This window comes from Oryctolagus cuniculus, chromosome 13 (assembly GCF_964237555.1).
Source record: "Oryctolagus cuniculus chromosome 13, mOryCun1.1, whole genome shotgun sequence".
Classification (NCBI taxonomy): Eukaryota; Metazoa; Chordata; class Mammalia; order Lagomorpha; family Leporidae; genus Oryctolagus; species Oryctolagus cuniculus.
The window spans coordinates 38,258,121-38,285,006 of NC_091444.1; the positions used below are offsets into that span (position 1 = coordinate 38,258,121).

The following is a 26,886-nucleotide window of genomic DNA, read 5'->3' on the forward strand; positions in this document are numbered from 1 at the left end:
CCAGGGCTTAGTCAGGACAGGAACCATGAGCCAGTAATACACTCCAAGTCTCCCATATAGATGGCAGGAACCCAATTACTTGAGCCATGGCCACTGTCTCCTAGGGTCTGTACTAATAGGAAACTGAAATTGGAAGCAGGAGACAGGAATCAAACCTAAGCACTTCAAAGTGGGACATGAGTGTCTTAACCTCTAGGTCAAACACTTCTCCTCTTTGTCCTTGATGACATTAATACCTTTGAAGAGTACAGGCCAGCCATCTAGATCTGCCTACCTCAAATGGAAATTGTGGGGATGACATTGTGGTGTTGCAGGGAAAACTGCCACCTATGACACCAGCATCCATTTCCAATCCAGCTCCATGCTAATGGCTGGGGAAAAACCACAGAGGATGGCCTAAGTACCTACTTAGGCCTCTGCCATATATGTGGGAAACCCAGACAAAGTTCCTGGCTCTTGACTTCAGCCTGGCCCAGCCATTACGGCCATTTGAGGAGTGAACCAGCAGATGAGTGCTCGTTCTCTCGCTCTCTCTCTCTCTCTCTCTCCCTGATTCTTTTTATAAATAAATAAATATTTTAAAAATTGAGGTTATGCATTTTTTTGCAGGAATACACATCATGTTGGATCCTTTCCAGGGTATCATATTAAGAAGCACAAGATGTCGTTTCCCCCATAGCTTGTGACGTTTGTCTTAACCATTTGATTATAATGGTATCCACAAAATTTCTCTATTATAAACTTTTTTTAAAGATGTATCTATTTATTTGAAAGTCAGAATTAGAAAGAGAGAGACAGAGAGAAAGAGAGAGAGAGAGAGAGAGAGAGAGAGAGAGAGAGAGATCTTCCATCTGCTGATTCGCTCCCAAGATGGCCACAATGGTAGGGGCTAGGTCAGGCTGAAGCCAGGAGCCAGGAGCTTCTTCTGGATCTCCCACATGGGTGGCAGCGGCCCAAGCACCTGGACCATCTTCTGCTGCCTTCCCAGGTTGTTAGCAGGGAGCTGGATAGGAAGTGGAGCAGCCATATGGAATGCCAGCATCACAGGCGGCAGCTTTGCCCACTACAGCACAGCGCCAGTCTCATAGGGAGTTATTTTGACACTGTGTATATATTATGTTCCTCATTACATATTTACCTTCTAGCTTTACCATCTTTGGCTGATCAATTGTTTTAAAATGGGATATATAATTTGTATATAAAAAAATTCATTACTTTAAATTATACAATTCAATGGATTGTGCCACCATCACCACTACCTAATGTCAGGATATTTTCATTACCACCCCTCCACCAAATCCTGCACCCATTTGGAGTCCCTGCCTTGTTTCCACCACTGCAGCCTCTGATTATTTTGTGTCTGTGGATTTGCCTGTTTCAGATATCTCATAGATGGAGTGATACACGAGGTGATTATTACCATATTTTCAAGGCTCATCCATGCTGCAGTTGTTAACAGCATTTTTCCCTTTTTATTTACCTAAATCAATAATATTACTGTGATGCTTGAAAAATGATATTCCATCTCACACTTACTAGGCAGCACTATTATCAGCCTTTGTAAGGAAGCTCTTTAAAGAAAACTGCGCCAGTGAAGTTCATTTAAACAGACAGAGCTCCCATGCTCTCAAGTAGCTTCCAATCTTAGATAAAAGAGCTGACGAAGACCACCTTTCTCGGGTTCCCACTTCAACACCTAGCCAGGCATTGTTCTCTTTCCGCCTGTCACCCCCGGAGGCTCCTCCCCCTCCTCCGGGCGCCCCCGCCTCCGCGGCTGCAGGAGGAGGAAGTGACGCGCCGGAAGTGTCCCTGTTCCCCTTGCAGTGGGGGAAGGAATCAAACTCCCAAGATGGCGGCGGCGTCGGAGGAGCGGATGGCTGAGGAAGGAGGCGGCGGCCACGGCGACGGCGGCCCCTCTTGTGCTGCGGGCTCTGCCCAGCGACAGCCCCTACCGCCCCCGTCCCAACCCCCGCAGCCGGGGTCCCAGGCGCCCCCAGCGTCGGCGCTGGCTCCAGACCAGCTGCCTCAAAACAACACGCTGGTGGCGCTGCCCATCGTAGCCATCGAGAACATCCTCAGCTTTATGTCCTACGACGAAATTAGCCAGCTCCGCCTGGTGAGGCCCCCGTGGGTCCCCTTCGCCATTTCCCTCGGGCCGAGGTTCAAGGAGGGGCGGGGAGAGGAGCGCGTTCCCCAGGGAGGGAACCCCCCGCGAGCCCTAGCCGGTGCCAGGTCCCGGAGCGCGCCCCTCCCGCCCGGATCTCTCCCTCAGCGACCGTCTGCGGGAGTAGGCTGGTCCCCGATTGCGCCCTTGCTGCGGGGCCGGGGGCGACTTCCCGAGGGAACTTCGCCTGGGAGGGGGCTCTTTGCCCCCTGCCCGGAAGTGAGCCGGCCGGCAGACTGGAGCGGAGTTGGGTTTCCCCATCTTCCGGACCTGACAGTGGACCCCCGAGCGGTCTTGCCTGCCTTTTGTACACCGCCTTCCAGCCCCTGGCCGGGGTTGGGGGAGAGAACTCAGAAGTAGGCAAAAATCCCAGCCAGGCTTGGTTTGTCTTGGAAGAATAACGTATTGTTCCCCCAACCACCCAAGTTTCCTTGTTGGAGAAGAGACAGTAGGATTGGTCAGTTCCCCCAGACCCCGGTTCAGAAGATTCCAAACGCGTTTTCGAGACCTTAACCCCAGCGCCCTACTTGACCACGAAAGTAAGGAAATGACCATTCCGGTTTTGCTTCATCCTGACATTTCCCATTCTCAGTGAAGCAACTTGCTCCTTCACAGGTTCTCTCAATTAGTTCATTAGCTAGTGATTCACACCCACTCACCAGTTTTAAGAGAGGTTTTAAGTTACGAGTTTGCCATTGGGATGTTACTTCACTCCAGAGATTTGAAGGTTCGATAAATATCTTAGTTCAGCCAGATATGTTGCTGCCATTCCGTGAATTTGTCTTTAAGTGGTAAGGAGATTAAAGAAGGTGGACATTTTGAAATGATTGCAAACCAAATCTGTGCAGAAGCTAAATCTGGGCTCTGGATTGTTTTTTGAGAGGACAAAGACATATTTCTGAATGTGCTGTGTATAGCATTTTTTATTCGTCAATATGCCATATTTTAGTCTTACATCTCATTTAAAATATAATTATATTTTTAAAGGAATTAATACTTTTTAGAAGAAAAGTTGCAAATATTTCAAACTGATGGTAGATTTTTTTTTTTTTGTCAACATAGCATTTCAACCATGCCAGTCTAAAGGATGGGTTGAAAATAGCTATTTCAAAATTGATTATCCCTGATTTTTCAAGACATTTCATACAGAATCTTAAAAATTCCTTCAAATTTTTACAAAGAATGATGTTTGATCCAAATTCCTGCTATACATTTCATGGACTGGAAATTGGGCCTAATGTGATTGAATTGAGCCATTCAGCCAGACAATGGCTTTATAAAGCTTAGAATGTTCGCAGTTCTGTTTTACAAGTGTTGTAGAAAACTGTGAGGGTTTCTTTGGTTGTCATTTTACCTTTTTAAAATTAAAACATTTTGAAAGGGGAGGAACTACCCTATCCAAGGAGACAGCCAAAACACATTGCATGATTTATTAATAAATGACATCCCTTTCAATATTAAGTGAGATATTCACCTTCGTGCTTAATTTTTAAGCAGTTGGCTCCTCTCACCTTTTAAGGTTACAGATTTATACTTTCAAACACAAATTTTTCATAGAAGTCCCTTTATCACCACCATCACCTCGCCCCCAGGAATAGATTGTGCAGCCAGTTTTCACATCTGCAAATGCAGTTTTCTAGTAACAGGAACTATTGTCTTATTCCTTTCTTTACTGAAGGTTAATAAGTAATTCTTCAGTAGGTTAAATGGATAATCTTTCATGGGGATTTGGAAGTGTCTTTGGTTGTAGGTTCATTGGTTTGGTGTCAAAAGGTACAATTCCAATAACATTATAGAAGAAAGATGTTCTGTCCCACCACTAGGTGTCAGCATTAATTTAATTATGATCTTTTTATGGAATTTGCAGTCAGGAGACGGTGTCTGGTGGGTGCTTAACCTGTCTTTCAACTTAAGTGACCATTTAGACCTAAGCAACTATTTACCAAAAAATCAAGATACTTTAGTATGTATGCTTGCTGTCTGGTGTATAAATTACATTGTTCCTTTCATTGTAAGATTTTACATTTTTTTAAATGGAATTAAGGCTGGGCATGTTTGAATATTATTTAAGGAGAATTAGGATAGCTGACATAAAGATAAATATCATCTGTTTGGCGGCTGATTAGCTAGTTTATGTATTGTATGTTATTCAGGTGTGTTTTTTTTTTCCAATTTATTTACTTGCCTTATTAGGACTTCAGTCGTAACTGTTAGCACCAAATTTATAGACAGATAATCTATGTACTTATTAATCTGATATTTAAAAGATTTGCTGTAAGCTAAAATTGCTATAATACTTTTCAAGTATTTGTGTGAGTTAGTTGATAATAGTTTTTGAGACCTGTTAACATGGGTATTTGAAATTTGACTGTCCAGTCCACTGATTCCAAGGGACTAACTAAAAGCCGTATTAAATTGAGTTTTTTCCTGCCATTGAATATTGCGCTAAGAATGTATCCAGAGCTTAGAAAACTTGGTTATACAGAAATAGTTTTAAGTATTCAACTCTTCTTCTGTATTTTAAAATTATTTGGCTGAACACAACTTTTAAAATGACAAAACATGTACTTTGAGTTGTTTTCCAATAAAACAGACAGATTTGTGCTGATGCAGCATTATTATGTCACCTAGGCCCCCTTGATAGATGTATGAGAGACTGAAACAAGTAGCAAAGGTTAAGTGAAGGCCTACCCTTAGGGAACAGATCGAGGATAGCTTTGAAAATACAACTTTTGGCTCAAGAACACAGTGCTGGAAAATAAGTACAGGAGGCTTTTAAAAGATGATTTGGGGCCGGCGCCGCGGCTCACTAGGCTAATCCTCCGCCTAGCGGCGCCGGCACACCGGGTTCTAGTCCCGGTCGGGGCGCCGGATTCTGTCCCGGTTGCCCCTCTTCCAGGCCAGCTCTCTGCTGTGGCCAGGGAGTGCAGTGGAGGATGGCCCAGGTGCTTGGGCCCTGCACCCCATGGGAGACCAGGAAAAGCACCTGGCTCCTGGCTCCTGCCATCGGATCAGCGCGGTGCGCCGGCCGCAGCACGCCGGCCGCGGCGGCCATTGGAGGGTGAACCAACGGCAAAAGGAAGACCTTTCTCTCTGTCTCTCCCTCTCACTGTCCACTCTGCCTGTCAAAAAATAAAAAAAATAAAAAATAAAAAAAAAAAGATGATTTGGGAAATTCAAATGTTTCCCTCTGTGGTTCCAAGTAGAGTTCCTGTAAATTTAATGAAATCCTGCTAGTGGTTAGAACATGAATTTGCCTGAAGGTTAATCGAGAATTCTGACTTATTAGTTGAAATGAAATTTCCCATCAGCAATAACACAGAAATACATGCTTTTGTCCCAAGACACTTTTCTAGTGCACTCCAGCTAGTTAAATCTAATACCTGTTCATAGTTCCTTTTACATGTTTCCTTCAAGTATGTTAGAAATTTTCAGGTGGGTTGATCAGTAGGAAATACTAAGGGGTCTTCAAAAAATGTTTGGGAAATGAAATTAAAAGATATAAATATTTGTATTATCTCAATATAACCTCCAACAAGTGAAAGAAACTTTTATACCAGACATTAAGTTCATCACAGAAGAACAGAGTTCTGAGAATGTAACCATGTTAGTGATCCTTATTAACTGAAGAAAAATGGGTGCCCTGTAAAGATTTTTTTATGATTTGCAAACAGATGTCTGAAAGAGCCAATCAGGACTGTAAGGTAGCTGCCTAATGATTTCCCATCAAAATCTCACACACTTGCCCTTGCCCGAGAAGAGGAATGAGCGGGAACATTGCCATGTGGAGAAAAACTCTGTGAAGCTTTCCCAGGCATTTTACCGCTGAAAAGCTGACGTTGTGATTGTTCTTTAACCCTCCAGAGAGTCAGCAAGTAAAAAGCCTTGAGCTTCCCAAAAAACTGTTGCCATGACCTCTTCTCTTGACCTATCTATATGTGCTTTGACTGGACCACTTCCACCTCTTGATGTGGTCTTTGCTTTGATGGTGCTTTTTCTTCAGGATCATACTGGTGAGCCATCTTCATCTCCTGTTACAGTTCTTTAGAGAAATGCTTCAGGATCTTGATACCATTGTTTCACATTTCCATTGAAAGCTCTGCTCTTGTTAGCAGCTGATCTGGGCACAACAGTTTTGGCACCCATCAAGTAGAAAATGTATTCAGCATTAATTTTCTAGTTAGAATTGTGTAAGCTGAACCAGTTGAGATACCTGGTGTTGACTGTTGTTTCTGTTGTTAATTGCTCATCCTCTCCAAGTTAGGGACCCCAAAATACTAAGTTTTTTCTCACAAATTGATGTGGGTGGTCTGCCACAGTGGGCTTCATCTTTAACATTCTCTTCTTGTTCCCTCTTCCAAATGAGTTATCTGTTTGTAAACAGCTGATATCGTTGTATACAAAAAAGATGTCCAAAAGAACTAATCAGGGCTGTCCATTGCCCCCATTAACTTTTTGTAAAGCATCATTGATTTTCTATTCTTTCACTTTGTTTCATCGTAAATTTGCTGTTTATTCTTGCTTCAGTTATAGAATTCATGTTGGTTTGATAGGGGCTCTTTTCAAACTTGTTTTATCCTTCTTAGTGTGTCAAATTAGATCCTGTTCAGGCACGTTGTTACAAACTAGTGCTAGATATTTTGGTGCAAAACATCCATATGTAGTTTTTTCATAATACACATTGCCTATTTACTTTTTGAAGGTTGCACATATGGAGGAAAATTAGGAAGTTTTGTTTGTTTTTTGCTTTTAAGTAGATAAACTATTCCTGTTATCTCTCACTCTATACCAGTAGTTTTCAAATTTTTTTGTCTCAAGATACCTTTCTACAGCCGGCGCCATGGCTCACTTGGCTAATCCTCCACCTGCAGCGCCGGCACCCTAGGTTCTAGTCCCGGTTGGGGTGCCAGGTACTAGTCCCGGTTGCTCCTCTTCCAGGCCAGCTCTCTGCTGTGGCCTGGGAGGACAGTGGAGGATGGCCCAAGTGCTTGGGCCCTGCACCCACATGGGAGACCAGGAGGAAGCACCTGGCTCCTGGCTTCGGATCGGCGCAGCGCCGGCCATAGCGGCCATTAGGGGAGTGAACCAACGGAAGGAAGACCTTTCTCTCTGTCTGTCTCTCACTGTCTATAACTCTCTCTGTCTCTCTCTCTCACTGTCTAACTCTGCCTGTCAAAAAATAAAAAAATAATAATAATAAAAAATAACTTTCTACTCTTAAGTTATTGAAGTCTCTAAGAGCTTACCTTAGAAAATTCTAGAAAACACATGAATACACAGCACATATTCCATTAGCTATCAGAACAATAATGTCATCACATTATTGTATTGCCTCCTGGAAAACTCCACTGAATACTTCTGAGAAATAAGTTTAAAAAAAGTCAAATAACATCTTAGTGTTAGAAGAATAGTTTGGCCTTGCAGACTCCCTGAACCCCAGGGGTAGCCAGACCAGTCTCAGAGAACCACTGCTGTATTGCTATTTTACAGAGAAGACATTTGCTGAATTTGAGTTGTTTTCCCCCCACCATCCCTTTTCCAGGTTATTGATTTTTATTAACAAGTACTTAAGTATAGGGAAGAAATTATAATCTTTTGTGGAAGTTCATTATTCTTAATAGTCCTAGTCTCACACAATGAAGGGGCTCAGTTTGTAATGCTGTCTACAATGTCATCATCAAAATAGGATGTACATACCTTCCATGAGGATTTCATCAGGAAAGGCTTCCTCAAGACAGTTTGTATCCATTCAGTAAAGGTGGAAGAACATTCCCAGGAGAAAAAGTGACATAAAAAGTAATGGGAGAAGGTTGACTTAGAGGGATTACAGTGAACTTGAATTTGGAAATATAAACATGTAAATTCCCTAGCTTATTGGTGACTCTCCCCCTTACCCCTGTATGTTTATCCCACAGACCAGTGAAGGGAGTATATCAGAACCTCCAGAGTGTACTGCTTTTGGTGGAGTGAAAAGATATGGACATTAAAAACCAAATAGCTTTTCATGTCTTATTATCGTTGTTTTGTTGAAGAGACCAGAGCTCTGTATATCCTGATAAACTCTAGGTTGTGCCAATTCTTTTTTCTTTTTTTTTTTTTTTAAAGGTTTATTTTAGGCCGGCGCTGCGGCTCAATAGGCTAATCCTCTGCCTGCAGCGCTGGCACCCCAGGTTCTAGTCCTGGTCAGGGTGCCGGATTCTGTCCCAGTTGCTCCTCTTCCAGTCCAGCTTTCTTCTGTGGCCCGAGAGTGCAGTGGAGGATGGCCCAAGTGCTTGGGCCCTGCACCCACATGTGAGAACAGGAGAAGCACCTGGCTCCTGACTTCGGATCAGCACTGTGCGCCGGCCACAGCAGCCTTTGGGGGGTGAACCAACGGAAAAAGGAAGACCTTTCTCTCTGTCTCTCTCTCTCAGTGTCCAATCTGCCTGTAAAAAAAAAAAAAAAAAGATTTATTTATTTGAAAGGCAGAGTTACACGGAGAGAGAGGTCTTCCATCTGATAGTTCACTCCCCAATTGGCCACAATGGCCAGAGCTGCACCGATCCGAAGCCAGGAGCCAGGAGCCAGGAGCCAGGATCTTCTTCCACGTCTCCCACATGAGTGCAGGGGCCTAAGGACTTGGGCCATCCTCTACTGCTTTCCCAGGCCACAGTAGAGAGCTGGATTGGAAGTGGAGCAGCCAGGTCTCGAACTGGCGCCCATAATGCATGCTGGTGCTTCAGGCCAGGGCATTAACCCTTTGCACCACGGCACCAGTCCCACCAATTCTTACAGTATTGAAGAAGGTCTTATATTAAAAGGATGGCCTGTGCATATAGTTCCCAAACACCTTTTAACTCTCCAAACCACATACCTTTTCACTCCAGTTTCCCTCTCCTAGAAAACATCCATACCTTCAACATAAACATCAAGCACTGGTACATCAGTAAAGTGATTCTTCCCTGACCTTTGCTTGGTAGTATTTCTAAGTCCCCATTGCATCATTATATCACTTCTTAATATTGAAATTATTTTTGAAAAAACTTGTTTTCCCGCCAAATTTAAATTTTACATGGGTGGGGGTAAAGCCTTTCATCATGAATTCTTTTGGCCTTAGATGATCTGTTAAGCAATATGATTGAATAAACAAAGTATTTCTTAAAATATTTCACTGCTTTCACTAAACTATAAGAAATATACGCCATTATGAAATAAAAGTGTTTTCATATGAGGGTTGGAAAATCCGTTGCTTATATTTATATCCAACAGAGATTAGAGATTTTTTTTTTTTTTGTCCACTCCAGAGTTTCTAATGTTTTACAAGACCAATTTAAGAAAATGAGTGGGGCCAGTGTTGTGGCATAACGGGTTCAAGTCCCAGCTATTCCACTTCTGATCCAACTCCCTGCTAATGTGCCTGGGAAAGCAGCACAAGATGGCCCAAGTGCTTGGGCCCATGCATTCACAAAGAAGACCTGGAAGAAACTCCTGGCTTCAGCCTGGCCTAGCCAGCTCAGGTCATTGCAGCCATTTGGGAGTGAACCAGCAGATGGAAGACCTCTCTGTGTCTCTCTTTCTCTCTGTCCACCTCTCTCTCTCTCTCACTCTGCCTTGCAAATAAATAAAAATAAATCTAAAAAGAAACTGGGGCAAGTGCTGTGGCATAGTGGTAAAGCCTCCACCTGTGAAGCTGACATCCATAAGGGTGCCAGTTTTGATTCCCAGATGTTCTACTTCCAATCTAGCACCCTGCTAACGCACCTGGGAAAGCAGCAGAAGATGGCCCAAGTCTTTGGGCCCCTGCACCCATGTGAGAGTACAGGAAGAAGCCTGGCTCCTGGCTTTGGTCTGGCCCAACCTTGGTCATTGCAGCCATTTGAGGTGTGAATCAGTAGATAGGTGATTCATTCTCTCTCTCTGTCTCTCTCTCTCTCCCTTCCTGTAACTTTCCAAATAAATACATTTTTTAAGAAAAGTGAGTGACTTAGGGGCCAGTGCTGTGGTGTAGCAGGCTACTAAGCCTCTGCCTATGGCACTGGCATCCCATATGGAGCCCGGTTTATGTCCAACTGCTCTTGTTCTAATCCAGCTCTCTGCTTATGGCCTGGGAAAGCAGTGGTGGATGGCCCAAGTACTTGGGCCCCTGCACCCACGTGGGAGACCTTGAAGAACCTCCCAGCAAGAGTGATTTAAAAACTTGCGAGAATGAAAATTGGTAAGGTGACTTGAACCTTGTATGTCATTAACAGACACTTAAAATTGTGCATGAAAGCTCCTTCATTTTAGTCAACACTCAACTCTGTTACAGAGGAGAATAATAGTACAGGTACTGCAGTAATCAGAAAGGCATATTTAGGGTGCACTCTAGGAATCCTGGGAACACAATTCTACCTATAGAAAGTTGAGAATTACATATGTGTGTAGTATGTACAAGCACATACTGTATAGTATATAAGGAATCTTGGGCAATCCATACAAGGTAGATAGCATTTTTATAAAAGATTAAAGTATTATTATGAAAGAGGTGACAAGTTGTATCCATTATTTAAGTGATGGGAATTAAGGTGAGTTCTGAGAAAAGCATATACTAGGACCTGAGAACCATCAGAATGGTTGTGGGTCATTATTCCCTTTTTAAATAGTTTTTTTCATCCATCAACTTTTTGCACATTTGTTCTCTTCCACTTATATGCTTGTTCTCCTTAAATGTGTGTGTGTACACATATGTGTGTATTCTATGCATACATTCCACTAAGCCATTTGAAAGTTTAGTAACAATATAAATTTAGCAAAATACAGCTACTTTTTCCCTGAATATTTAGCATAATCACAATATCATCATTTCCAGGGGATTTAATACTATATATTTTGATCTCTGAGTTGTCCCAAAATGTCCTCATTTTTGTTGGGATATAATTGTACCTAATAAAGAATTGGATTCTTTAATCTGCTGTCCCTGACTTTTTTCATACCATTCACTTTTTGAAGAGTCCAGGCCAGAGATGTCTTGTAAAATGTCCTATCATTCAGATTTACCTGATATCTTTTTCCCCACCTTATTCATTTTAGGATTTTGAACTTAGGAAAAATAATAAGATCATAATCTAGCTCCATCTATCTGAACTTCAGTGGTGTGGTGAAAAACCCTATATATGTCCTTAAAATTCTTCAAGATGTCTTACTTTCTGGACAACTGATGTCAGCATTTTCTGTACCAGCATAGTACTTAAGACTAATCAGTTGAAAATGATTAGGATAATTATCGCAATTTATATAGCTGCAGATCACTAATTGAAAAGGGCACACATTAGAAGAACTAGATTCTGAATTTCACTTGCCATGAATAGCCAGATGTCCTTGGACAAGTCACATAATTTTTTAAGGTGTCAGTTTTCTCATAAAAAAAAATACGTTCTGGTGTTTTTAAGTTCCTTTCAGCTGATTTTTTAATTACAGCTTATTGAGTTATTTGGTGAAAAACATAAGGTTCTCAATTCACTGGGTAGCTGTAGACAATCAAATGAATTATCTAAGTAATTATATTGCAATGATTCCTTGTTCCTAAGATATACACAGTTTTATATTTTGACATTTTCAAAATTAAGTTTTTGGCCATCACCTCATGTATGTATATATTTTTTACTATTTTATTTATTCACTTGAAAGGTAGAGTTACAGACAGAAGGAGAGACAGGTCTTCCATCCACTGGTTCACTCCCAAATGGCTGCAACGGCCAGAGCTGAGCCAACCCAAAGCCAGGAGCTTCTTCCAGGTCTCCCACACCAGTGCAGGGACCCAAGTACTTGAGCCACTTCTGCTTTCCCAGGCCATAAGCAGAGAGCTGGATTGGAACAGGAGCAGCTAAGATAGGAACCAGCACCCATATGGGATCTGATGCTATAGGTGGAGGTTTAGCCTACTACACCACAGTGCTAGCCCTTCCTCACGTATATTTTTGTGGCAGTAGCACTTTTTTCCCCCCCAAAAAAGCTTCTATTACATTGATAAAATATCTTGAATTCTCTAGCATATCAAACAAAATTGAAGAAGTCTATTATACTATGTTGCAAGGTAACTAAGGCACTTGAGGGAGAAAAAATGCTTCCAACTGTCAGGCATGTATTCTAAGCCTACTCCACTGTCATGTTTTAAAATGTGCACTTTAGAATCAAGACTTGATATTAAAGATTAGATTTAACAGGAAAATCACATTTCACAATGTGTAGCAAATGTGCCCCTGCATTGTTACGAAGGATCATGTTGGGGACTAGCATTGTGGCATGACACATAAAGTTGCTCCTTAGGATACTGCATCCCACATGGTAGTAGTGCCTGGTTCGTGTGCTGGTTATCAAGCTTCCTGCTCATGCTCCATCTAGTACTTGGGTTCCTGCCACTCATATGTGGGAGACCCAGATCGAGTTACCGACTCCTGGCTTTCACCTGGCACAGCCCCAACGGTTGGCAACCATTTGGGGAGTGAAACAATGAATGAAAGGTCCCTCTCCATCTCTCCCTCTCTGTCTCTCTCCCTTTGAAATAAATAAATCTTTATAAAGAAAAAGTCACAGTGGTATAACAAACCTAAAGATTTCTAAACAAATTCAAATGAAAATTTTTATTGCTGATCACTTAAGTTAGAATAATTATTGAAAGGCTAAGCATAGCATTTAAAATCCTGAAGTAGCTAACAAGCTTGGAAAAAACATGTGTTTTCCCTGTACTACCCAGCAAGTAACAGAGGGACCCAGGCAAGATAGGTTTGTTGTACAGTGATTTATTCCGTTAGTTCCCTTTTGTTTTTTTTGTTTGTTTTGTTTTGTTTTGTTTTTTGACAGGCAGAGTGGACAGTGAGAGAGAGACAGAGAGAAAGGTCTTCCTTTGCCGTTGGTTCACCCTCCAATGGCCGCCGCGGCTGGCGCGCTGCGGCCAGCGCACCACGCTGATCCGATGGCAGGAGCCAGGTACTTATCCTGGTCTCCCACGGGGTGCAGGGCCCAAGCACTTGGGCCATCCTCCACTGCACTCCCGGGCCACAGCAGAGAGCTGGCCTGGAAGAGGGGCAACCGGGACAGAATCCGGCGCCCCGACCGGGACTAGAACCCGGTGTGCCGGCGCCGCAAGGCGGAGGATTAGCCTAGTGAGCTGCGGCGCCAGCCCCCTTTTGTTCTTACGGTATATGTTGTTCCTAATATTTCAGTGTCCTGATAGTTGTTGACATAATATCATGCTTGTTTCTTAGCCTCTAGAATTTCATTTTACTGTCTTGGGTAAATTGCCAAATTGCTATATGTTTGTATTGTTTTAATAATCATGAAAATAAAATTTCTTCCCTCTAGCCTTGAGGGATTGTTAAAATACTTCTAAATTTAGAACTTCACCTTCAGTGAGATAATTTTGAGTTGCGAGTTAGCATATATTGCCAACAGTTATCATTTAATTGCTTGTCTTGGGGAAATTTAGTTTATTTCTATTTTCTAGAGGTCACTTTGCTTCTTTCTGGAACATAAACAAAAGATATATGATCTTCTGTAGCTTTGCTTTTGTGCTGCTGATCAGTCAGTGCTTATGGAAAGGAGGAACATAACATTAAATACTGTTCTTATAATATTAACTAATGCTTAAGATATTTCTGACATTGGCTTTTGTGGTGCTATTCAAATTTATCTTTGTGACCTTCTACTATTTTGTGGGTTTTTACCATAAATAGTAGTTGAGGCTCCATTTATAAGTGTTTATTTTCTTAGCTTTCACTTCATTTGGGGTTCATTTACATTGATTGCAGCTATCTCTAGTGAAATTTTCAGAAATGTATTTTTAGTTCTCATATTATAGTACTTACGGAAAAAAACCAACCAGCTGATCTTTTTCTCATAGTCTGACTTCCCTGCTCAAAATATGATATTTTCTAATAAACTTTTAGTTCCCTCTCCCTCTCTGTAACTCTGCCTTTCAACTAAATAAATAAATCTTTATCTTTGATTTATTTGTTAAGTTGAAAGAGTTAGATCATCGATCTGATCACTGGTTCACTGCCCAAGTGACTGCAGTGGCCAGAGCTGGGCCAGGCCAAAGCCAGGAACCAGGAGCTTCTTCTGAGTTTCCCACATGGGTGCAGGGACCCAAGCACTTGGGCCATCTTCCACTGCTTTCCCAGGTGCATTAGCAGGGAGCTGGATCGGAAGTGGAACAGCTAAGACTTCAACCTGCACACATATGGGATGTTGGCATTGCAGGCAGGGGCTTTACCCACTACACCACAACACTGGCCCTATTAGATAGTTTTAAGAACCAAAGACGCTTTTTGTAATCTTGAATTTGTTTCTCTCAGAGGTATTGCTTTTTATAGTCTTTTGTCTGATTTTCTTCTGGTTGATAATATCTGTTGACTTTAAGGTGCCCTATTTCCCTCACTTCATACACATAGACATGTTCCCTTTTCCCTTCTATAATACAATAAAAGTTTTTTCTAACATATTGTTCAATACAAATGTTTGTGACAATGTAGTTATTCGAGATTAGGGCACTGGTTCTGAAAAGTGTGGCCCAGAAACCCAAAAAACGTTCCCACAATTCTTTCAAGGGTTCAAAAGATCTAACATATTTTCATTAGAGTATGTTATATGTGCTTTTCACTCTCATTCTTTCATAAATCTACAGTGTAGCCTTCCAATAGCTATGTGACATAATGATATCAACGCACTGATGGCCAATGAAATGTGTGCTTGTGCGTTCTTATGTGTCTACAGTTTTCTAAGCTTAGAACACTTCAAGATGTGAAGTGAATGCAGAAGCAGATAGGAAAATACAACTTTGTTCTATGAAACTGCATATTAAAGAGCTTAGCAAACATGTAAAATAATACCTCTCATGAAATATATTTTGGAAAGGAGTTACTTTCATTAAAAAGTTACGTATTTTAGTAATGCCCATAAATATTGGGTTTATTGTCCTTTTTTCAGTAGATTCCACCATATTTTACAATATCATTTATTAGAAATTGCTTAGTATCAGCACTTAAAATTTATTATGCTTTAATTTATTTTGAAATTGGAAAGAACTGTTTTTCCTAATATCTTTCATTTGACGGGCTGTGATATAAGAAGTATGTTTGTCTGTTTTCTGTTGCTATAACAAAATACTCAAGCTGCGCACTTTAAAAAGGGTTTATTTAGCTCACAGTTTTGGGAAGTTCAAAATTATGACACCACCACCACCCTCCCCCAGGGCAGGTGTTGTGGTACACTTTAGAGCTTACCAAGTGGCGGCCAGCACCGTGGCTCAATAGGCTAATCCTCCTCCTGCGGCACCGGCACACCGGGTTCTAGTCCCGGTCGGGGCACCGGATTCTGTCCCAGCTGCCCCTCTTCCAGGCCAGCTCTCTGCTGTGGCCAGGGAGTGCAGTGGAGGATGGCCCAAGTGCTTGGGCCCTGCACCCGCATGGGAGACCAGGAGAAGCACCTGGCTCCTGGCTTCGGATCAGCGCGGTATGCTGGCTGCAGCGGCCATTGGAGGGTGAACTAACAGTAAAGGAAGACCTTTCTCTCTGTCTCTCTCTCACTGTCTAACTCTGCCTGTCAAAAATAAAAATAAAAAAAAAAAGTTTACCAAGTGGCTTAGCATGTATTATTTCGTTTCCTCCTAGTGATGTCCCTATGAGTTAGTTAACTCTCCATACTTATAGGTGCCTAATTCAGACTTTCAGATGGTAACTGACTTCTACAAGAATGTATATAGGTTAGACTCAAATTAGGTGTTCTGACTTCTAACCCTGTACTGTATAAAAGCCCGATATTCCTTAATAATTCAGAGGCATTCACATTCTGCTGTGCATTTTAGTGTTCGGAGGGTGTAACAGTATCTAGTATAAAGGCTTTGACCAACATAAAGTACATAGTTCAACCACATCACTAGAAGAAATAAGAATTCTTATTCTGGTTATGGATCATTTGAACTTTGGGAGAGGTTAGACTCAAGTTTGGATGGATATACATAATGGGCTGGAAGAATTTTTCTTATATCAATTATTAAAAAACCTTCAAATAGTTTGTTTTACTGTTCTTAATCATTATAGTCTTTTATTGTAACAGTGAAAATACATTCAGAACATTCAATAAACATTAAAGTAAATTCCTTTACCCATACATATTATTAATTGTGTAGTTAGATGCTGCAGAAATTACATTATATGAGGAATTCACCCACAAATACTGATTTAAAGATTCAGACAAAAAATTCAGACAGCAAACAGGAATAATACCAGCACAGCGAACTTTCAGCCATCACTTACGAGTCTCTGAGTTAATTGTTTTTAATTTGGGTATTCATTTTTTTTTCTTCCATCTCCCTATAGGTTTGTAAAAGAATGGACTTGGTCTGCCAGAGAATGTTGAATCAGGGATTTCTGAAAGTGGAGAGGTATCATAATCTATGTCAGAAACAAGTTAAAGCACAACTTCCAAGGTATATTGTGGCCAATTTAGTAAGGGGTTTTATTTCTTTGCTGATTTTTTTTTTCATTGTCAAGGTTTACCTGATAATGATTGCCACATTTTTTGTAGCAAAGGATTCATAGATCACAAATAACTGTGATTTGTGCACTCTCTCCATTTCTAGTCCACATTTTACTAGATTCTAGCCAGGGCAGTTAGGCAAGAAAATGAAGTTAAAGACATCCAGATGGGAAAAGAAGAAGAAAAACTGTTTCCAGATGACTTGATCTTGTATACAATACACTTGTATACACTTGTGTACAATACACTAATTAATTATTAGAGCTTATTCATTAACAGGTTTAGCAACCTGTAGTGCTGGCATCCGAGTGCCAGTTCAAGTCCTGGCTGTTCCACTTCCAATCCAGCTCCCTACTGATGTACCTGGGAAAGCTGCAAAAGATGACCCAAGTGCTTGGGCCCTTGCACCAATTTGGGAGACCTGGATGACCAACTCCTGGCTTGAGCCTGGCCGAGCCTGGGCTGTTGGGGCCATTTGGGGAGTGAACCAGCAGACAGAAGATCTCTCTGTCTCTCCTTCTCTCTGTAAATCTGCCCTTCAAATAAGTAAGCCTTTTTAAAAACTAAATAAAAAGGAACATGCTACAAAATGACCTTTGAGAACTATGCTAAGTGGAAGAAGCGAGACACAAAAGGCCATGTGCTGTGTGATTCCGTTAATCAGAAATGTTCCAAAAAAGGCAAATTCATAAAGACAAAATAGATTAGTAGTTGCTAGGGGCTGAAACAACTCGGGGGAGAGGTGGGATTTATAGTTACAGCTTTGCTTTCTGTGTTGATGAAAATGTTCTGATATTAAATAATGCTGATACCTATAAACCTCTGTGAATGTACTGAACACCACTAAATTGTATACCTTATATTTGAATTCTTAATGAAACTTTAAAAAGTTTAAAGGAACTAAATTTTATGAGCAAAAACAGTCTCACTGTATATTCATGTTAAATTGTTTCATCTAATTTCTCTAATAGTCATTAGAGTTGATTTAGCCCACCCCCCAAAAAAATCTTTAAAATAAAGTGTTTTTTTCAACTGTTCTATCAGCAAATACTAGTCCTTTGCAAAGATTTCTGGGCATAGTAATTCATTCATCCTTGCAGTTGAATTCTGATCTAATTAGAGATTTCTGTATTAATATCTAAAACGTAGACTATTTCATTGGGCATTTGATTACTTAACATTTTAGCCCTCAGTGTTTTTTTTTTAATTGTTTTAATTGTGTTTTATTGTTATTACCATTATAGGAGAGAATCAGAAAGGAGAAATCACTCATTAGCTCGTCATGCAGACATCCTTGCTGCTGTTGAAACACGGCTGTCGCTGTTAAATATGACTTTCATGAAGTATGTGGATTCCAATCTCTGTTGCTTCATCCCAGGAAAGGTAAAATAGAGTTGCATACCTAGAAGAGCTGGATTGCCTTGTGTAGACTTTAAATCAAAGTTTTGACATGTCTGTATTCTTCTCTGAATGAGCTTCTGTGAATGAGTTTGCTTATTAGCTTCTGCTTTTTAGAGGGGCTTGTTATAAAAATTCATATTCAGGGACCGGCACTGAGGCATTGTAGGTTAAGCCTCTGCCTGCAGAGTCAGCATCCCATACAGGCATCAGGTTGTGTCCCAGTTGCTCCTCTTCTTTTTTTTTTAATTTTTTTTATTTTTTTGACAGGCAGACTGGACAGTGAGAGAGAGACAGAGAGAAAGGTCTTCCTTTGCCGTTGTTCACCCTCCAATGGCCACCGCAGCTGGCGCGCTGCGGCCGGTGCACCGCGCTGATCCGAGATCCGATGGCAGGAGCCAGGTACTTATCCTGGTCTCCCATGGGGTGCAGGGCCCAAGCACTTGGGCCATCCTCCACTGCACTCCCTGGCCACAGCAGAGAGCTGGCCTGGAAGAGGGGCAACCGGGACAGAATCCGGTGCCCCGACCAGGACTAGAACCCGGTGTGCCGGCGCCGCAGGTGGAGGATTAGCCTAGTGAGCCGCGGCACCGGCCTCCCAGCTGCTCCTCTTCTGATCAGCTCTCTGCTAATGTGCCTGGAAAAGCAGTGGTGCTTGGGCCCCGCACCCATGTGAGAGACCCAGATGAAGCTCCTGGCTCCTGTCTTCAGCCTGGACCAGCCCTGGCTGTTACGGCTATCTGGGGAGTGAACCAGAGGATGGAAGATCTCTTTCTCTCTGTCTCTCTGTCTCTCTGCCTCTCTTTCTCTCTCCTCTCTCCTTCTCTTTATGTATCTCTGCCTTTCAAAATAAATAAATCTTTTTAAAAAGTATACTCAAGAATAAAACTTGTGAGCTTTTACTGTTAAGATGCTAAAGATTGAGCAATGAATGAGATAAAGATGGCCCCTTTCTAATGTTCAGAGTGCTTTCATACTCTGGACCCCCATTCACTTTCCATCATAGCAGTGTATGGTAGGTAGAACAAGTATCGCTGTTCCTATTTCACTGATAAGAAAACAGGCCTAGAGAACTAACTTGACTTAATGAAAACTATACTGTGGTCTTGATTTCTCAGTTGCCTTCTCTACTGTTCTTTTCTATTTTTCCTTCTTAGTATCATTTCTTTGAATTTACTCTTAATTTCTTTTTCTCCTGAAAATTTGCACTTCATTGGAAATTAAAAAATAATAGTTTTCATTTTTATTCTTATGAGTTCTGTCATACTTAGTTCAGCTTAGATTATTTCTTTATAATGCCACTTTTACCTTATATTTTACCTAAAAACAACATTGTATACACTCAGTATTACTTTTTATTTTTATGTTGCTGGTACTTTTTTTCTTTCTGAAACTAAAATTAAACTGCTGATTTATCACAGCTCGCAGTATTTGGGTTGTTTTATGGCTGTTTTATACTTAAACTTTTCACATCCTATCTTCAAAACAGAAGAATGCTGGTATTTCATTTCCTCCTGCTGAAGTAAGACATTAAAAAACAACAGTTTTCTTTCTCTAGCACATAAGCGGATTTGGTGTATGGTTTCTATGGTAGGTTATGTTGCTTATGTTGCTTATGTTGCTTTCCCTGCACCTAGGCTATGCTTACAAGTTGGGGAGCTTTTATACTTTGTAAGAGAACTAACTTTTATAATCTTTTTTTTTTTTTTTTTTTTTTTTTGATAGGCAGAGTTAGACAGTGAGAGAGAGACAGAGAGAAAGGTCTTCCTTCCGTTGGTTCACCCCCTCAAATGGTTGCTACGGCCGGCGTGCTGCACCGATCCAAAGCCAGGAGCCAGGTGCTTCCTCCTGGTCTCCCATGGGGTGCAGGGCCCAAGCACTTGGGCCATCCTCCACTGCACTCCCTGGCCACAGCAGAGAGCTGGCCTGGAAGAGGGGCAACCGGGACAGAATCCGGTGCCCCAACCGGGACTAGAACCCTGTGTGCCGGCACCGCAGGCGGAGGATTAGCAAAGTGAGTCGCGGCACCGGCCACTTTTATAGTCTTGTATAGAATATGTCTGGTTTTAAAAATTCAGATCTGTGGTCAGCATTTTTTTAAGATTTATTTATTTATTTATTTATTTATTTGAAAGGCAGAGTTAGAGAGAGGGAGAAAGAAAGAGATCGATCTTCCATCTACTAGTTCATTCCCCAAATGACCTGGGCTGGTCTGAAGTCAGGAGCCAGCAGCTTCTTCTGGGTCTCCCACATGGGTGCAGGGACCCAGATCTCTCTGTCTCTCCCTCTCTCTCCGTAACTCTGCATTTCAAATTAAAAAAAAAAATCTTTTAAAAAAGAAAGACCCATAAGAATGATGAGACCAAGGAGAAAAGTCAGGAACAATATATTTTGAATACTGGAAAATAGAGAAAGAAATGGTAACTCTTTTAGAAGAACTAAGACAGTTAAATCCTAAACTGACAGTGGGGAGAGCTGAGAGGTAACCCAGTGTACGCACTTGAACCTCTAGAACGCTGTAAATTGAGAGCCCAAGGCACCTCTGAAAGTGGGACTGAAAACAGGAGGGTTGTTTGAAAGTCTGTATTTGAGAATGACTTAAACCTAAAGGTCCTCTCTAATTACTAACAATCTAGATTATTGCCCTTCTCAGCAGTAGAGCTAAAGGGTTAGTTACTAGAGGAGTTAAAAGTTGAGTGTCTTTCTCTTTTTTCTTTTTTAAGGTTTACTTTATTTATTTGAAAGGCAGACAAAGATCCTCCATCTGTCTGCTGCTTCATTCCCCAAATATCCACAAACAGCCAGAGAGTGGGCCAGGCCAAACCCAAGAACCTGGAACTCCATCCAGGTCTGCCATATGGGTGGCAGGGCCTCAAGTACTTGGGTCATCTCTCACTGCTTTCCCAAGCACATTAGCAGGAAGCTGGATCAGAAATGGAGCAACCTGGACTTGAACTGTAACTCATTTGGGATGTTGTCATTGTAGTGGTTAAGCCACCATGCCACAATGCTAGCCCTAATGTGGAGTCTCTTGAAAGAGGACCGTACTGATGACAAGGGTGTTTAAAGAAAATCTGTCTAAAGAATTCAGACTAGTTGGGAGTTTATCACTATAATCTAGGGGCAGGATCAGCTAACTTTTTCTGTAAAAGGCCATACAGTAAATGCTTTCAGCTTTGTGGGCCATATAGCCTCAGTCACAACTATGAAAAATAGCCATAGACAGCATGTGGTAAATGAGTGTTCCAGTAACAGACATAGTCAGGCATTTGAACTTGCAGTTAAAACCTATGCTTGGGTCACCCATATCCTTTATCCCAGTACCTGGTTTTAAGTGCCAGTTCTGCTCCCAATTCCAGCTTCCTGCTAATACACATGCTGGCAGGCACCAAGTGATGATTCAACTTCTTGGGTCCCTGCCACCCACTTGGGAAACCCAGAATGAGTTCCTGGCCCCTGTCTAAAAGTCTGACCCAGCCCTAGCTGTTGCAGACATTTAGGGAGTGAACCAGCCAGTAGGGGAGGAGTGTGCTTTTGAATTCTCTCTCTCTAGAAATAAATAAATGAATTAAAATGTTAAAGATTGTTGGCTCACTTGTGTCTACATATCTCATATCTTCCATCTGACATATATGGTATTTGCACCTTTTGCAATAAGCTCATGTTAGTATCAGCACTTCACATACAATGAAGCACATCTACATGTGAGCAGTAGGCAAGTAACCATTCTGGAAAATAAAAGAATGACAGCAGTCTTGGATAATCCCTGCTCTTGATCATGACCCTTTTGTTCTTACTGAGAAGTTAGTTTTTGCAGTGCTAATGATTGTGTAGTTATAAAGCTGGATTTCCCTGAACAGTTTCTTTTTAATGTTTTGGCAAAGAGTACTAGTGGGGTTGCATTTTTTTTTGGTTGAGACCCAGCAATTATTTGCCTTTTGTTTCTTTGCTTTTATTCTCTTTGTGTATTTCTCTTCCTGAGCCATTTGAAAGCAAATGGAAGACATCGTGACCCTTGATTCCTAATTATTTCAGTGTATTTCTTAAAAGCTAGAATACTCTTACTTAACTAACATGCAAATAGCAAAATCAGTAAGTTTAGCGTTTCTGTAATATTCTTTATCTAATCAATAGATCACATTCAAATTTCATCACATATCCCAATTATACTCTTCCTAGCAATTTTTTTCTCAGTCCAGAATTTACCTAAGACCATGCATGGATACCCCAATCCTCTTTAATCTGTAACAAATCCTGAGGTTCCTTGTATGTCTTTTTCTTTGTTTCTCTCTTTTTTTTTTTTTTTTCTCTTTCTTTTTTTTCTTTTTCCTTGAGAGACCAAGAGAGTGAGAGAAAGCTCCCAAATGCTTGGGTTGAGGTTGAGGCAAGGAGCCAGGAACTCAATATAGGTCTTCCTGTGTGTGGCAAGAATGCAATTACTTGTCCCTTCACTGCTGCCTTGCAGGGTCTGCATCAGCAGGAAGCTGAAATCAGGAGCCAGAGCAAGGAATCAAACCCAGAAACTCTGATAGGAGATGTGGGTATCTTAACCACTAAGCTACATTCCTGTCCTTTTGTGTCCTTTAATCTTCACATTTCTTTAAGAGTATACGTTGGGGATGGCCTTGTGGCTCACCAGGTTAAACCACTACCTTGACACTGGCATCCCATGTGGGCACTGGTTCAAGTCCTGGCTGCTCCATTTCCAATCCAGCTCACTGCTAATGTACCTGGAAAAGCAGTGGATCATGGCCCAAGTACTTGAGCCCCTGTTATCACATGGGAGACCTGGATGGAGTTCCAGGCTCCTGACTTTGACCTGGCCCAGCCATGGCTTTGTTGCCATTTGAGGAGTGAACTAGTGGATCGAAGACTTCTTTCTTTCTCTCCCTCCCTCTCTCTCACTCTGCCTTTCAAATAGAAAAAAACAGATCTTTTTTAAAATTACAATAACATAGGTCAGTAATTTGTCAGGATGTCTTTCAATTTAAGTTTATCTAATGTTTCCACAATATTTTCTTTTAAAATTGATTTTAATCTGAGTTTACTTTTGTTTAAAAAATTATTTTTATTTATTTGAAAGACAGAGTTACAGAGAGAGATAGAGCCAGAGAGAGAAGTCTTCCATCCGCTGGTTCACTCTCCAAATGACCACAATGGCCAGAGCTGAGCTGATCCAAAGCCAGGAGCCAGGAGCTTCTTCCAGGTCTCCCACGTGGGTGCAGGAGCCCAAGGACTTGGGCCATCTTCTGTTTTCCCAGGCCATTGCAGAGAGCTGGATCGGAAGAGGAGCAGCCGGGTCTCGAACTGGCGCGCCCATATGGGATGCCAGCACTGCAGGCTGGGGCTTTAACCGGCTTTGTCACAGTGCTAGCCCCGTGAGGGTACTCTGAAAAATCAAGATTAGTTGGGAACATTTCTTCCTTTTACTATGCAGAATAAATATATACAGCCATGAACCTTTAAAATGAAAAAAGAATTAGTCTGTTTTCTTATTGAGTTATTATTAGGTCCACCCTGTCCATCCCCAGTCATCTAAGATAACAGGAGTTCTGATCATCAGATCTCTATGTGCTTTATTCTTTTTTTTAATTTTTTTTTAATTTTTTATTTGACAGGTAGAGTTAGAGACAGTGAGAGAGAGAAACAGAGAGAAAGATCTTCCTTTCATTGGTTCACTCCCCAAATGGCCACTACAGCCGGCACTGCACCGATCCAGAGCCAGGAGCCAGGTGCTTCTTCCTGGTCTCCCATGTGGGTGCAGGGGCCCAAACACTTGGGCAATTCTCCACTGCCCTCCCAGGCCACAGCAGAGAGCTGGATTGGAAGAGGAACAACTGGGACTAGAACCCAGCACTCATATGGGATGCCGGTGTGGGCAGCAGCGGCCATTTGGGGGGTGAACCAACGGAAAAGGAAGACCTTTCTCTCTTTCTCTCTCTCACTGTCTAACTCTGCCTGTCCAAAAAAAAAAAAAAAAAAAGTCAAATGCACTTCAAATTTTTAAATATGGGAGAAACTTAAAAAAAGGTGGAAAGCCAATGTCAATGTCATGGCATCCCATATCAGAGTGCTGGTTCAGTTCCTGACTGCTCCACTTCTGATCCACCTTCCTGCTAATGCACCTGGGAAGGCAGTGGAAGATGGCCCAAGTACTTCAGACCCTGCCAGGAGAGTAGGGTGGAATTATTGGATCCTGGCTCTAGCCTGGCCTAGCCTTAGCCATTGAGGCCATTTGGGGAATGAACCAACAGCTGGAAGATATCTCAGTCTGTTTCACTCTGCCTTTCAAATAAATCGTTTTGAAATTTTCCTTTTTTTTTTTTTTCTTTTTTTTTTTAGGTAAAAGGGCAAGTTAAGGAAATCTCAAGTAGAACAAGGAGACAAAGATGGCAAAACAAGGGGTAGGTGTTTGGCCTAGGAGTTAAGAGGCTAAACACAACAGACAGATCCTATATTGGAGTGCTTGAGTCTGAATTCTGACTCTACTCCAAATTCCAGGTTCCTACTAATGCACGCTCTGGGAGACAGTAGGTGATGGTTAAAATGGATAAATCTCTGCCCCTTGAGCTTGGGCTGTGTTCTCAGCTTTGGCCTGGTCCAGCCTAAGCTATTGCAGGCATTTGGGAAATGAATCAGCAGGTGGGAGCTCAGTTTGTCTCTGTTTCTCTTCCTTTGCCTCTGAACTATAAATAAATAAGAAATATGGGACATAAGGACATGTCTGAGGTTCAGTATTCTAATAGCTTTGTTTGCTGAAGTGATTTGCAGAAAATTGTCAAAGCTACTCGGAAAATACACTATTATGAAAATTTAGTAAACAGGATATCTGAGGAAACAGAAAGATACCATTACCTTCATGTGTATTTAGAAGACTAAATACAGTAAAGCTGAGACTACTTCATAAATTAGTTCATAGATGGAATTCTTCATATCAGCAGTCCTTGTGGGATACTTGGATATGAAATTCATTCTGAAAGAATAAGAGTTATAGAAAAGGATTAATTGTATTAATACATGTTTTTTAAAACATACTTAGAATAAATTTCTATTAGGTGAGAATGCTGCAAAATGTTGGTTGCTTGCCCCTCACCTGTCCATCCACATCATTCATCTGCTCAGTGTCACTCCTCTCTAGCTGGCCATACCCTCCTGCTCTCACTTCCCGTAACGGTTGAAATTCTCATTCCATCATTGTGTCTTTATTTAGACCTACCTGTTTCCCTCAAACAGATCTTATCTCCACCTTATTTTTACACAAATAATTTGCTTGTACATTGGACTTATTACAGCATGAGTTAACACTTTCAGTTTATGGGTAGTCCACTGGGTAGGATCTGTATCTTACTCATTCCTAATCTATTACAGTAGTCATAAAACTGGATGAATTAGTCATCTTTTTTTTTTTTTTTTGACAGGCAGAGTGGACAGTGAGAGAGAGAGACAGAGAGAGAAAGGTCTTCCTTTGCCGCTGGTTCACCCTCCAATGGCCGCCGCTGCAGCCGGCGCACCGCGCTGATCCTGGCAGGAGCCAGGAGCCAGGTGCTTTTCCTGGTCTCCCATGGGGTGCAGGGCCCAAGCACCTGGGCCATCCTCCACTGCACTCCCTGGCCATAGCAGAGAGCTGGCCTGGAAGAGGGGCAACCGGGACAGAATCCGGCGCCCCAACCGGGACTAGAACCCGGTGTGCCGGCGCCGCAAGGTGGAGGATTAGCCTATTGAGCCACGGCGCCGGCTCAGTCATCTTTTTTTTTAACTATGATACCCAAGGCAACTAACTTTATAAAGAGAAAAAGTTTATTTATCTCACAATTCCAGAGGTCCCAGCCCAAGATCAGACAGGCCCATTAGTTTGGCCTCTGATGATAGTGTTCTTGCTGTGGAGTCCTGAGACCTCACAGAGCATCATGTGGCAAGAGACAGCATGCTTGACTATCAGTGTCTCCTTATAAAGCCACCGGATTCAGCCTTTGGGACTCTACCTTAATGATCTAATCTAACAACTTTCCAAAAGTCCTGCCTCTAAATGCCATAATTGGGTTAAGTTTTGGAGCTGGTGCTGTGGCGTACTGGGTAAGGCCACCGCTTAACAATGCTGGGATGGCATCCCATATGTGTGTCAGTTTGAGTCCTGGCTGCTCTACTTCTGATCTAGCTCTCTCTTATGGCCTGGGAAAGCAGTAAAAGATGGCCCAAGTCCTTGTGCCCCAGCACCCACATGGGAGATCTGGAAGAAGCTCCTTGTTCCTGGCTTTGGGTCGGCCCAGTTCCAGCCGTTTGCAGCCATTTGGAGAGTGAACCAGTGGATGGAACACCTCTCTCCCTTTCTGCCTCTGCCTCTCTATAACTCTGCCTTTCAAATAAATAAATAAATGTTTTTTTCAAAAAATGGGTTAAGTCTTCACCTCTTGGGACCATTAACTTAAGACTTCAGGGTTTAAACATTGGCATGAGTTTGGGACCCAAATATCTCAAACCATCGCACTATAGATACTTTATTAAGCATCTAAGTATTACATACTATATGTTTCAGAAATCTGTCTCAGTGGAAAACCTGTTAACTGACCTTTGTGTTCACAACATAATGTCTGCTAAAAACCATATTTCTTCTGTATTTAAACATCTAGGGGCTGGCATTGTGGTGTGACAGATTAGGCCACTGCCTACAATGCCAGCATCCCATATGGGCATTGGTTCAAGTCCTGGCCGCTCCACTTCCAATCCAGCTCCCTACTAATGTGCCTGGGAAAGCAGTGGAAGACGGCCCAAGTCTGTGGGCGCCTGCACCCACGTGGGAGACCCAAATGAAGCTCCTGGCTTTGACCTCCCAC

The 26,886-nt window shown here is 41.9% G+C and overlaps 1 protein-coding gene and 1 long non-coding RNA gene across 2 annotated transcripts in view; one reads left to right on the top strand and one right to left on the bottom strand.

Moving 5' to 3' along the window:
- Positions 1-1,787: 1,787 nt before the first annotated feature.
- FBXO28 (F-box protein 28) overlaps positions 1,788-26,886 on the top strand; it is a 36,056-nt gene continuing 10,957 nt past the window's right edge. The window contains exons 1-3 of the mRNA XM_002717486.5: positions 1,788-2,116; positions 16,498-16,607; positions 17,902-18,040. Of these exons, the coding sequence (XP_002717532.1) occupies positions 1,850-2,116; positions 16,498-16,607; positions 17,902-18,040 (516 nt within the window). The 5' untranslated portion in view covers positions 1,788-1,849. The remainder of the gene's footprint in view (positions 2,117-16,497; positions 16,608-17,901; positions 18,041-26,886) is intronic.
- The window catches only part of LOC127483435 (uncharacterized), a 48,653-nt gene continuing 30,007 nt past the window's right edge, over positions 8,241-26,886 (bottom strand). The window contains exons 3-4 of the long non-coding RNA XR_007909640.2: positions 24,911-25,028; positions 8,241-8,589 (exon numbers count right to left, since the gene is read on the bottom strand). This is a non-coding gene — a long non-coding RNA (uncharacterized lncRNA). The remainder of the gene's footprint in view (positions 8,590-24,910; positions 25,029-26,886) is intronic.